Genomic DNA, 13,065 nt, shown 5'->3' with positions numbered 1-13,065 from the left:
GGTTATACACTTTCTATTGTTAAATAAGTCGTTGAATTCTTTGCTATTCCCACACTCCTAATGGTCCGTTTGGTAGGTGGTAATAAATAGTGGTAATGATGATGAAAAATTAGTGTAATTTTGGTTGAAAAATATCTTGGTTACCTTAATGATCATGCTTGTCCAATTTCAATCATCTTATTTTCTTCATAAAATTCATTCTAATACATTATCTTTGGGAGATGTGATATTAGGTGGTAATGGAAATTTGTAAACAATTTTTTTTTATTAAAGTTTCATTGCTATGGGAATGATATGAAACTTTTGATGAAATTTTACACTATAAATCATTCTCATTACCACCATTTAAAATCATTAACCAAACAGACCGTAAAATTTTTTTTCTTCCGATTATCTTCTATTTTATCAATTACCTCATCTTAATTAAATGAGTTTTCACTTTTTTGCCCAAATCTTTGGGTTCTTCAATTTTCTTAGCTCAATTTTATTTGGGTTATACACTTGCTGCTATTAAATATTCTGGGTCATCTACTCTTCTTATACTAGCTCATCATAGATAAAGCCTTTTCTGGGTTATTGATTTTGAGTTTAGATTTTTGTGGATTATCAATTTTGAATTGAAAATAGTTTTGGGTAAGCGCAAATCTTTATCGATTATCAATCTTGGGCCGCAATTTTGTCTGTGGGTAATCGGAATATTTTTCCCGTTTATCATATATGGCTTATTTTTTTCTGGTTGTAGAATTTGAGTTGAAATTTTTGTGGGTTTGAACTGAACTTTCTGAAAAAAATGAGATGAAAGATTTGAACAGTTAATTTTGAACATACTAGTAAGAGTAAGAACTGAACTTTCTGAAAAAAAACTGGAAGATTAATGGAAGAAAATAAGTTACCCATTTAGCTTGGCTTGAACATTTTATGGATGAAGAAGAATAAAAAGAGAGAAAGGTGATTGGGATAGAGGAGCACAAGGAGGAGGGGTTTTGGATTTAAGATTTAATGGAGTTTCATCAATGGAGGAAGTAAATGAGAGGAAGAGGAAGAAGGAATTAAATGAGGAAAAAAAATTACTCCCTCATGTTTTCGTTTTTCCTACTTTTTCCATTTGGAAATTTTCAAAAGTTCTTTCTATTTAGAATCTTTTCATTTTGGGACATAATTTTAAACACAAATACCCTCATACGATAAAATTAAATTACATGGATTGCCCCTTAAATTACCCAAAATATCCACTTTTAAGTATTGATTTTGGGTAAAAAAAACCCAATTCTCAAATCTTCGCCATCAGTCAATAAAAGTAAGTAGCTATTTCTTTCTTCATTCCCTACAATTGTGCATTCCTTTACTTCATTCTCTCTCTCCTCCATTTTCTTTTCCTTCAAACTTAATTCCCATATTTTATCACAAACCTTCATCGATCACAGTTCAATCCTTCAAATTAAATTATCTACGTTTTCTTCTCTTCAAAATGAGTTAAATTTTGGAGTTTTTGGCCAGAAATTTCGAATCAACCTTCAAACCATTTAATGGCTTCTTATTATCGAAGTCATCCTTTAATAGCAGATGGAAATTGTGAATGGGGTTCTCAATGTTCATGTTCTTTGAATGGTAGGCGACATTCTTATTCCATTGATCTATTTAGAAGAACTGTATCTTCTGTTGAAATGGAAATAAGGTTTTTAAAAGAAATTGAAGATGATTCTACTTTTACCTTGTTGAAAAAAAAGAAGATCATGATTCAAAAAAGTCCCATATAGATTTAGTGGTTCCTGAAACTCCATAAGATCTTAAGAAGACTAAGTCTTCAAGACGAATTTGCAAAAAAAAAACGATTGCTTCTTCTAGCAAAAACGAAAATATGGTAAATCTGAAACCTAAATCAAAAATAAATAAACCCAAGGTGAGATTGGATGATTTATATAAATGTTTGTAAAATTAATTTTAGTTTACTTGTACTCGAAATGATCCTAATTTTTTTGTCTTGTGTTTGTACTTTGTTGCATGAAGGAGTAGTAACTTGATGTTGATTTTTTCGGTGTCTTGATTATTGTTCTTGGATTATTTGAAATATTATTTGATTTTAAGATTTATGGTGTTTACTAATGCTCGAAATTATCTTTATTATTATTGGTTTGTTGTTGATGATGAGTCTTTTATAATGAGAAAATAGACAACTTGTACATAATTATAAATTTATTCCAAACATTTAGTTCATGTATTCCTCTCCATATGCCACTGTAATGCAATCCTTAACAGCCCATTTGGGTGCTTGTACTTGTTCTGGTAGTATGCCATTGTCTTCAAGCTGTTTTTTTTATTTTGTGGAACATCATAATTATTTGATCCTTTTGCTTTGAGTATCACATTCTTCACATATTGTAAGGACATCTTGATGAGAATTCAGTCCACGAAGTACAAGATCATCAAGTTACGGTTCCTACAACACAAGCTACGGTCCATGCTTTACTTAGCCACGCAAATGTCAAGCAAATGGCTGCTAATTTCGTGGGATTTTCTTCAAAGCAATCCTTTATTACTTGCATTAAATGAGAGTTTGAATAAGGCACAATTCAAGCAGCAACTTGAAGCTTCAGTGGACGGTTTTTTTTAGGAGAAATGCAAAGGGTTTTTTTAGGAGTTTTTTAGGAGAAATGCAAAGGGTTTTTTTTTAGGAGAAATACAAAGGGTTTTTTTTAGGAGAAATGTAAAGGGTTTTTTTTAGGAGAAATGCAAGGAGTCATTATCAGCCTTAATGCTTAACATTAAAAAGGCTTAATTCTAGCTTTTGTTTAATGCTTTGTTTTCTGATTTTGTAAGGGGGGAAGTTAAAAGGTTCCTTGAAGGAAGTTAAAAGGTTCCTTGAAGGCTTGTAACACTTGTATTATTTTTACTATAAAAGAAACTCATTGCCATGCATTTTGGGCAAGTGAGATTGAAAACAAAATTCTGATTTTCTTTGTGAATTTCTTTGTGCTTACTTTGTGTTGCACGCCCCTTTTATTCTTGTTACTTAGTTTTTGAGAGTAAAAGCTTTGAGAGTTTAAAATACTTAGTGAATTTTTGCTCCTCAAAGAAACCATCCAATCTAGAATAAGTTTCTAAGTTGCGTGGGTGTTCCTTGTTTCGTTCCTTGTTGAGTTTGTTCTTAAGCTAACTCATACACTCTAAAACGGTCCCATTACACTTCCACATCAGTTGGTATCAGAGCCAAATTGTATTGAACGAGATTACACTCGTTAAAACGCAGCATGGGTGATAATCAGTCCAATGCCGAAATGTTAAAAGTAATCGTGGATCAAGTTCATGTAATGCACGATGGAATAAAGAGGCATGAAACAAGGATGGATGCCATTGGAGAGACGTTGCTTAGAGTGGGTAGAAGGGTAGAGGAATTAGAGAATTCCACTCCCACCCATGGCGAGTCCTATTTTTGTAATAATCAAGAAGATAGAAGTTTCAAACTAGACCTTCCTGAATTTGATGGTTCTAGTGATCCGGAGGTTTTTTGTGATTGGGTACGAAGATTAGAGAATATTTTTGAGTATAAAGAGTATGATTTTTTTTTGATAAGAGTCGTAAAATGGCGACTCTTAAATTGACAAAACTTGCTGGGCTTTGGTATGATAACCTCAAAGCCAAGAGAAGGAGAGAAAGGAAAGAAAAGATTGCATCTTGGGAAAAACTCAAGAAGAAAATGGAGCAACGTTGGGTCCCACGTGAATATGTGCAAGATCAATATGTCAAACTAACTCGCCTAAATCAAGGTGAGCGTAATATTGATAAATATGTGCGTGAGTTTGAGAAGCTTAGCTTGGTGTGTGACATACAAGAGAAGGAACCACTCAAAATTGTGCGTTTCACAAAGGGGCTTTCTAAACCAATCTCTAATAAGGTGGATCTTCTACCTTATTCCACTTATGATGAGGTTGTGAAGGCTGCTAGGAAGGTTGAAGCACAAAACAAAGAGGAGAAACCGAAGAATGCTCCAAGACCCCCTTTTAGAGCGTTCTCTTCCGCGGGAAAAGGTGATTCTTTTCCTAGCCCTTCTAAATCAACTGTTCCTACTAACCCTTCGAAAGCTTATGGAGGAAAACCATATTTCAAGCAAGATGCATCCAAAAGAACTTGTTACAAGTGCCATGAAAGAGGACATATTGCTAGTGAATGTCCAAAGCAGAATACACTTACTATTCAAGAAGGAGAGTGGGGTTCCGAAGAAGAGGAAGAGGAGGAGGAATATGAGGAATATGGTGCTGAAGGAAATGACGCCCCATTATGTGGTGTTGTGAGAAGACTTCTACATTCCGAACCTCTTAAAGATATGCAACAACGAGAGAACCTTTTTCATACTAGATGCAAGGTTCTAGACAAGGTTTTTGATGTGATTGTTGATGGAGGATCATGCACGGATGTGGCCTCAATTGAACTTGTAAGTAAGCTTAAATTACCTACACGAGATCATGCTAAACCTTACAAGTTAAATTGGCTGGATAATGACACCGGTTTAAAGGTTAAGAAACAAGCACTAGTTTCATTCACTATAGGAAATTTTTATGATGAACGTTGGTGTGATGTTTTACCTATGAGTGCGTGTCATATTTTGCTTGGTAGACCATGACAATTTGATAGAAAAGCTATTCATGATGGTGTTTCTAATGTCTATACGGTCACTACAACCATGATTATCATGCATATCCAAGAAGTAGTAAAAGATTTTATATGAGGACTTTGCTAAATTTTGTCAAATGTCCTACTTGTAATGAATCAAAACAATATGTAAAAAACAAAAGTGAACCTCAACTGTGTATAACACGGTTATAATCCTAGTAAGTTAGTATAGTAAAATAACTGATATGAAATAATGGTATGAAGATAAGCAATACAAATGAGTAAAAAAATAAATTCAATACAACAAATAATAACTTCAATTTATTGACTTAACTTGTATTAAACCAGTGCAATATACATAGTTTTAGTATGAAGATATATAAATATAAATATAATTTATTAATTTTTAAGACATGTAATTATAAACATATTACATAGAGCTAAAAATAACAGAATAATTAAATTTATTTGTCATATAAGTAAATACCAAGCAATAAAATTCTTTCATCAAGTAGAGTTTTATTGGATCACACTTGTAATTTTTCAGTCTTGCGACTAGCTACATAATTGAGTAGCATAAGGCAACTATTTAATCATGTTTAGCTTCATTGTGTCCATTTTCAATTTGTCCATCAGGTGAGATAATAAGTGTTAAATTTTGGTGAGATAATAAATATTTCTTCAATTTATATTCCTAAAATAGAAGTATCCGAACTAATTAGATAAATGTAAAGAAAAGTTCTCAAAATAATTAGAATAAGTACGTTTTTTATAGGTAAAGTCTTAAGTTTGATGTTTACTTAATCCTTCCATTTCTTCGGTCTAATCGAAAAAAATAAGAGAAATATAATTTTTTAATTATTGTAATAAATAGTAGTATTATTTGACTTTAATTGCATTTTTCTTAATTTTTTTATTTTGTGCAGGTATTGACATGTTGGCCTAAATTAACTACTATGTAATTGATAATTAGCCAATAACTTTCGTTCATTTTTCAGCTCACTATTAAGTTGTTATTTGAAAATTTTCAATTATTTTATTATTATTTATGATATGATAGTAATTATAAAATAAAAAAGTAGATATAATGGGTGATCTTGAGGTAATATTTTGATTAAATGAGAATAAAATGAGAAAAGATTCAATAATTGTTTAATTTAGGTGAGATAATAAATATTTCTTCTAAGACTTTCCTAAATAGAAGCTCTCCAACTAATTTAGACAGATAAAAAGGAAGTTTTCATAATATAGTATAAAAAGAGTTTTTGTTACACACAGTGTAAAATTTAAAAAAACAATTGGGCTATATATACTCCTCTAAATATATTATTATTCTTGTGTTTATTAATTAGTCTCTTAATGTTTGTCCATGAAACAAAAAAAAAGACAATATAAAAATTAGAATTTTGTGTTGTAATGAGAATTTTAATTATAGAAAGTATAAACGTAAATAACAATGAATTCTTGATTTTTTCTTATTCATCATTTTCGAATAATATGAAATTTTTTAAACTACAAGTTGAATCTCAAAAACGAGACAAAAGCATAAACTTTAATAATATAAAAAAGTAAAGACGTTTGATTATGATGATTGAAAAAACATATAGTAAAATGATAAAAACTAGGAAAGTTGAAAAGAGAAGGAGAGGAAAGTTCTAAAAACTTTTTAAATTAGAATGAAAACATTGCATAAACCTAAATTTAAATAAGAATTATGACTTTTGTAAAAATCAATTAAAGATACATTAGTAGTTTTTAAACCAACCAAGGATAATTAAGTAAAATATACTTTCTTAAAATGACATATATTCTAATATGGATAAATAAATTGAAACTTGGACAAACTTTTATAGAAGGAGGAGGGAGTACTTTTTTAGTAATTTTAAGCTTTTTTAACAAATTAGTATAGAAATTCGTATAATATTACTTAGAAAAGCCTACAACCATTAAAGATGTTCATTTGAGTCATCGGGTGAATTTCGAGTTAGATATTTCGGGTCGATTTGAAATCAAGTTTATATCCATATTGTAATTTACATAATTATAAATAATTTATGAAGTCATTCAACTTAGATTCGATTATAAGAACGGGTAAATTTCAGATCATGAAATCTATTTTAAACACCTCTGACAACCACTAGACTAATCCATAATTTTCTTTGATATTTATACAACATAAAAGGGTTGGATAGATGAGAAAAGGCCAAAAAAAAAGAATGAGAGCTACCAGCTTACTACCATCTTCCGTTCAAAGCATTAATGAGAAGCCACACACACATAATATCACCAGCCTTTCAACTCCCATGCATAAATAAAAAAAAAATCTAAAAATAAACATAAATTAGGAAACTTCCTTTTTCCTTTGCAAACAGTTTCCAACATCTAATCTCTAATACAAACTGAAAACGAAATTGCTAACACATGGCTTTGCTCTAATTACACCAAATTGGTTTTCTGTATTCTCAAAAGCCACAATTTAAGTATGGTAGGTCAGGACTATCCCATACACATTTCCTTCAAATATAACTCCTTTACTCTTAATTAACACCCAATATTCATTTCAGTTTCATACTTTGAAATCCGGTATTATTTCAGTAGCGACAACAATCATATTATATTATATTATATTATATTATATTTCTCGGTTGAGATCTGAGTTTGATTCTTATTAACCTGCTTACCTTGTAACAAAAAATGGGGATCATGAGAAATGTAGGGAAATACCAACTTGGTAGTACCATTGGTGAAGGAACTTTTGCCAAAGTTAAGCTTGCTAGAAATATAATCAACAATCAAATAGTTGCTATCAAAATTATTGATAAGGAGATGGTTTTGTCTAATAATCTTATGTCTCAGGTAAGTTACTAACTTTTTTGTTAGAATTTGGTTTATGGGTATTGGTAGATAGGTGATAATTAAATGGGTTTTGGTTGTTTGTAACAGGTGCAAAGAGAAATTAGAACTATGAAGCTTTTGAATCATCCTAACATTGTAAGAATACATGAGGCAAGTCTTTTTATTTTTCCTTTTCTTTTTTTTTTTGTTTTGTTTTGAGACTAGGCTTGTGTAATGGGTTGGATTCGAATCAGGTTAAAATTAAATTAAGGGTCATTGGCTCAAATGACCCGAAGGACTTACATGTGTCCGTTTTAATCCCACCTAATGAAAGATTGGACAAAGATCTTCAAGGGACTCTTGGTCAGTTGCACAAGGTCTACTTGAGACCTTGAGTTTGTAAGGTGGATATAATGTTATTGGTAGAATATATAACATTTTTCGGGGTATTACTATCAACTAAAGCTTATGTGATAGAAGGGTTACGAAATAAAATCTTGTTTTGTTGGAAATAAATTCACATATGAGCAGTGGCAGATTGAGCATAATCCAAAATAAATCAAATATTACATGTAAATATACCCTAAATGAATTGTTAGTGTACTGCCTTCTACATATGTGACTAGGAATCAAAACCAAGTAGGCACGTTTTATTAAATTGACGTTACTCATTTTTTTCTGGATCCGCCAATGCATGTGAAGAAGATCCCACATTAGTAAAATAGTGATTTGTGGACTTGTATATAATACTTGGTGGGTATTTCTTTTAATGTACCATATGGTTTTAGGAAAGAGTGGATCTCATTAAGTGTGTATAGAAGTCAACGCTCATAACTCGTGGGTTTGTGGGTTTGTGCCCACGGGTTCCCCGTGAGTGTGCCCACATCAGTGGACCCACAAGGTATTTTATGTGACAAATTGTCACGGCCTAACATCTTCCCCCATCATTTTAAGCTGAATATTTAACATCATGTATGAAGAGGACAAGTATTGCATCGACATTTCTAACCCAAAAACCTCATGTGCGAGGGGGTGATAGAGCGTATGACATATCTTGGGCTACAATTATCAGCTTGAGCCAATGGTCGTAGCCAGTAGCCACTATACCAATCACACTATCCCACCTTGCATGCCAGACAATATTAGTGCATATTGATTAAATGTTCAATTGATTGATTACAGGTTATAGGTACAAAGACAAAAATTTACATAGTCATGGAATATGTATCAGGAGGACAACTTTCTGACAAATTGGTAACAACACTTCACAACTTAAACATTAATTATTCATTCAGTTAGAAGTATTTCTGGTATAACTGATCTAGATCATTCTCAAATGTCAAGTTTTATGCAAAGAAGTTGAGCGAATCGGACGCAAGAAAATACTTCCAGCAATTGATAGATGCAATAGACTATTGTCATTCAAGAGGAGTATATCACAGAGACTTAAAGGTACTAGGAATTGCTACAAATTAGATTCTATAACAATGGTTCAATCTGATATGTATACTATGTTATGCAGCCAGAAAACCTGCTTTTGGACAGCAAAGGAAACCTCAAAGTATCAGATTTTGGACTCAGTGCATTGCAAAAGGTGCCTATAATTAGTATGATTATTTTCCTGAATGTTAAGTTATTCTGCTTACTAACTTCTGACTAATGCTCACAGCCTGGAACTTTATTGTCAACAGCATGTGGTTCTCCAAGCTATGTTGCACCTGAGGTAAGAACATTGTAACATAATTTGCCAGTTAATTTGCTTTTTGAATTCGCGACTCACTCAAAAGGACCTTAAAATAGCCCAAAACCAACTATAACTCGCTTATTAATTCCTGCTTCGCAAGGAGATTAGTAAATCATGTGATAGTGGGTAAGAAATTTCATGACTTGATTCAGACCTTTTAGAAACTGAAAGCCTAAACTGAACTGAATGCTTTTGAATGTTGGTCATAATAGAACTTATGACCTGAAGAAACTAGGGGTTTGTTGGGCTGTTGTCAGAAACTATTAGCTGGAGTTGTTAACTGGCTTGAAAATTTGAAAGTATTGGCTAATAAGTTAGTTGTTTAAGCCAGCTATTATGGAGATGTTTGATAAAAATAATTTGTGTATACAAAAGACAAACGCTAATGAAAAAGCTATTCATAGTAGCTTTTTGGTTTCTGCTTACAATTTTTGGCTGTTTAGCCAACCCAAAAGCTAAAAGTCAATCAAAAAGCCAAGTAAAATGTCATTTACAAAACACAATCTAGATTGACCGAACTTTCACTTTTGTGTCATGAATAGCTACTGAAGAAAAAAGGTTATCATGGGGCAGCTGTAGATGTGTGGGCTTGTGGAGTGATCTTATTTGAATTGCTTGCGGGTTATCTTCCATTCGATGATCCCAATCTAATGACATTGTACACAAAGGTATTACAGGATAGAATAAATTAAGCTTCTAATAGAATACAAGAGATTATTCTTACATATTTTGCGCTGCTTAGATTTGGAGAGCGGAATATGAATGTCCGAACTGGTTTTCACAGACCCAAAAGAAACTTATTGCACGAATATTGAATCCGGTTTCCAGAAAGGTAGGTACCTTTAATTTCATACTTTTATGATTACCAAAAACGACGGATGATTCTGATTGGCTTCGTATTGTATCTTTTGCAGCGAATTACAGTAGCCGAAATCATGGAAGACGAGTGGTTTAAGACAAATTATGAGCCTGCCACAGGCATTAACTTGCAAAGAAATGATATCACAGACGATGTTCAAGCAGTTTTTGAACCTGAAAAGGTACTGCTACCTTTTTTAACAAATGCGGTTACAAGATAAAAATGTATGCTAACTGTCAGGATTATATAACAGGAAAGTTCAGAAGACGAAAACATCTCTGAAACTCGAGGATTCATCAATGCGTTCCAACTAATAGCAATGTCTTACGAGCTTGATTTGTCAGCTTTGTTTGAAGAAAATGTAAGTCCTTAGATGGCAAACCAAAATCTATCTACATCCCAACAATCTCACTAAGAATTTTCAGAAAAATGCGAAGTACTTTTGAGTGTTTTAAGTATTTGATAGACTATATAACATGCTTTGGGCTTACAACCATTGACTTAAGATTTTGGTTGAATTGGGTCTTTGACATGGTATCAGAAGTCAACATGACGAAAAATCAAAAGTTTTAAGCTCATCCTTATCCGCCAAACCCTCTTTTCAGAGAGGAATAATTTAGTGCTAGGTATCTTATGCTGCATCCACACCCATAGTGTAAAAATGTGGTAATGGTCGCGATCGTGGTAATGGAGCGGTGGTGCAGTAACGGGAGTGCTGCGGTTATTATAACACCTAAATATTGGTTGAAACCATAAGATATCCTTTATACGGCACAAAGCGTGGGTTTTTTGCACCTTTAAAATGTGAGAAATATCGGTTCATTTATTCTGAAAACCCTTATGACGCGGCCCCTAGCCAAGGGGCTCTCATGTGAGGGGCACCGTTAGTTTAAGCATAGTTTTTCATTGTTTCTTTGATATTCACAAGTTATTTTTAAACTACAGTTCAAATCACAAAATACCCTTAAACAATCTCAAAAACTTCCTTTAATTTTTCCCTATTCAAGTTAAGGATACTAATTGGAATCTTGAAAAACAGGATGACAAGAAGAACAGGATAATGCTGGGTTCTAAATACACAGTAACAGAAACTATACAAAAGATAGAGGCAGCTGCAAGAAATGCAAGTTTTTCGATCGAAATGATGAGTAACAGCAAAGTGCAAATGCAATTAAAATCGAAGTCTCGATCAACCTTTAACCTTTTAGCGGAGGTGATTAAAGTCGCACCAACAGATTGCGTAGTACAAGTTTCAAAATCAGTCGGAGAATCAGGGATATATCAACAGGTAACTAAGCATTCTACCAATGCACTTATCTCGGTTTTTTACATCTATGAACCGTGCAAGATGCTGAAGTAGTGTGCCTCAATTTTTGCTGAAACAGTTCTGCAGAAGTTTATCTAGTTTACTAAACGAAGATTCGAACAAAAATCTTAACATTGGATTCACTAGTACGAAGTCTAAAACACGAAGATCATGAAAGGTTTATTATAGGCGGTATGATCATTAGTAGGAAAAATTTTATCGGGGGACAAATTTAGCAACCGGGTTCCAACGTTTTTGAGCAATAAGATGATCATATGGTTTCGAGTTTTGACTATGAAAATGTAAGGAGTTAGATAATGTCTAGTTAAAAATTAAGCTTAGGCTTGATCCATTGAGAAGGTACATGAAGAATTGAGACACAATGTCAATCTTGAAGTTAAAGCATGATTCTTTTCTTTGTGCATGAACTTCTATTTTTTAGTGCTACTAGACAATCAACTGAATACATCCAATTTTCCAAATGTGCTAGTAAGCATCTTACTCAATCTCCAATTTAATAGAGTATATAACATATAATTGGGCTACATCTCAAAACTTTAGCTGATAGTTGTATGCTAGTAGCCCTATACTATGTTATATATAAAAGCTTATGCTGATGGATGTCACCTCATAATATGTTACATATAAATGGTTGCAACTTTGTATTATATGTAAAAGCTTTAGCCGATAGTTTTAGGCTTGTAGCCCCATATTATGTTATATATAAAAGCTTATGTTGACGCTTGTCACCTCATAACATGTTAAATACAAATTGTTGTAACCTCATATTATGTTATATATAAAAGCTTCAGCTGATGGTTGTAGGCTTGCAGTCTCATAATATGTTATAATACAAAAGCTTAATGATGATTATAACCCCATAATACGTTATGGATATACATGATACATCTTATGTCTCAAATGAGAATAGTGTATACTTGGGTACTAGTAGCCCCATAACAACTTTTCAATGAAAAGGAAATTACATACGAAATTGCACTTGCAACCACATTATGATTCACTTGGTGTTACTTTGTGCTTTGGAATTTTCTTTGTGATGGACACTACTTTTTAAGTTATCATGTTGCCACTTAGGCTTGACAACCATTTGCAAAATGATATATCATTTGTGTTTTTGATTCAATAGACACCACTTAGCATTGATTAAACCTTTCAGTGCCTTCATCTGTCTTAATCTTAACAAGATGTAAAAATACAGGATTCTGAGCCATACCTATCTATAAAAAAGGGTGATGTGCAAGATTTTTTTTCTTTTACTTAATATTTTTCGCCACAATATGAAGTTATGGAAAAGGATGATAGAACACGCACTACAAATAACTATTCATTTCACAATTTATGAGAAAATAATTCTTATGAGAAGAGCAAGAAAAATATATATTCCCACATGAGAATACCCATGTTTTTCGGCTGCAATATATAGCTGAAAGCCTACAAAGCAAAAGTATTTTAACTTGCAAGGAATGTTTTACTTTCAAATTTACTAATATTTTGCTCTAATTAACTTTGGAAAAATTACTAGGAATAATATAATTTTTTGTTTATTTCCCTACAATAATACCAAGTTTTGTTTAACTATGAATAATATCAACTTAGAAGTGTTTTCGTAGAATATCCCTAATAAAAATCAAATGATAGAAGATTATATGACAAAAAATTTGGTAAATTAGCTAATAAACTTAAGTTTTTATT

General features: G+C 32.3%; 1 protein-coding gene and 1 pseudogene across 1 annotated transcript; both read left to right on the top strand.

The window, feature by feature from the left end:
- LOC130815668 (photosystem II CP43 reaction center protein-like) overlaps positions 1–1,757 on the top strand; it is a 4,484-nt pseudogene extending 2,727 nt beyond the window's left edge.
- Positions 1,758–7,008: 5,251 nt separating this feature from the next.
- Positions 7,009–12,497, top strand: LOC130814697 (CBL-interacting serine/threonine-protein kinase 21). The gene is made up of 12 exons (XM_057680844.1): positions 7,009–7,464; positions 7,552–7,614; positions 8,626–8,697; positions 8,788–8,895; positions 8,966–9,037; positions 9,113–9,166; positions 9,730–9,855; positions 9,930–10,019; positions 10,102–10,227; positions 10,300–10,407; positions 11,086–11,334; positions 11,432–12,497. Exons 1-12 carry the CDS (start codon positions 7,303–7,305, stop codon positions 11,525–11,527), a joined length of 1,326 nt encoding a protein of 441 aa, XP_057536827.1. The 5' UTR covers positions 7,009–7,302; the 3' UTR covers positions 11,528–12,497.
- The last annotated feature ends 568 nt before the right edge of the window (positions 12,498–13,065 follow it).

This window comes from Amaranthus tricolor, chromosome 6 (assembly GCF_026212465.1).
Source record: "Amaranthus tricolor cultivar Red isolate AtriRed21 chromosome 6, ASM2621246v1, whole genome shotgun sequence".
In the NCBI taxonomy this organism is placed as follows: Eukaryota; Viridiplantae; Streptophyta; class Magnoliopsida; order Caryophyllales; family Amaranthaceae; genus Amaranthus; species Amaranthus tricolor.
This window is presented reverse-complemented; position numbering and strand designations above follow the sequence as displayed.

Coding starts and splice junctions, on each gene's coding strand:
- LOC130814697 (XM_057680844.1), top strand. CDS start 7,303: ATGGGGATCATGAGAAATGTAGGGAAATACCAACTTGGTAGTACCATT. Junction 10,228..10,299: donor CAGTTTTTGAACCTGAAAAG/GTACTGCTACCT, acceptor ATTATATAACAG/GAAAGTTCAGAAGACGAAAA. Junction 11,335..11,431: donor AATCAGGGATATATCAACAG/GTAACTAAGCAT, acceptor TTGCTGAAACAG/TTCTGCAGAAGTTTATCTAG.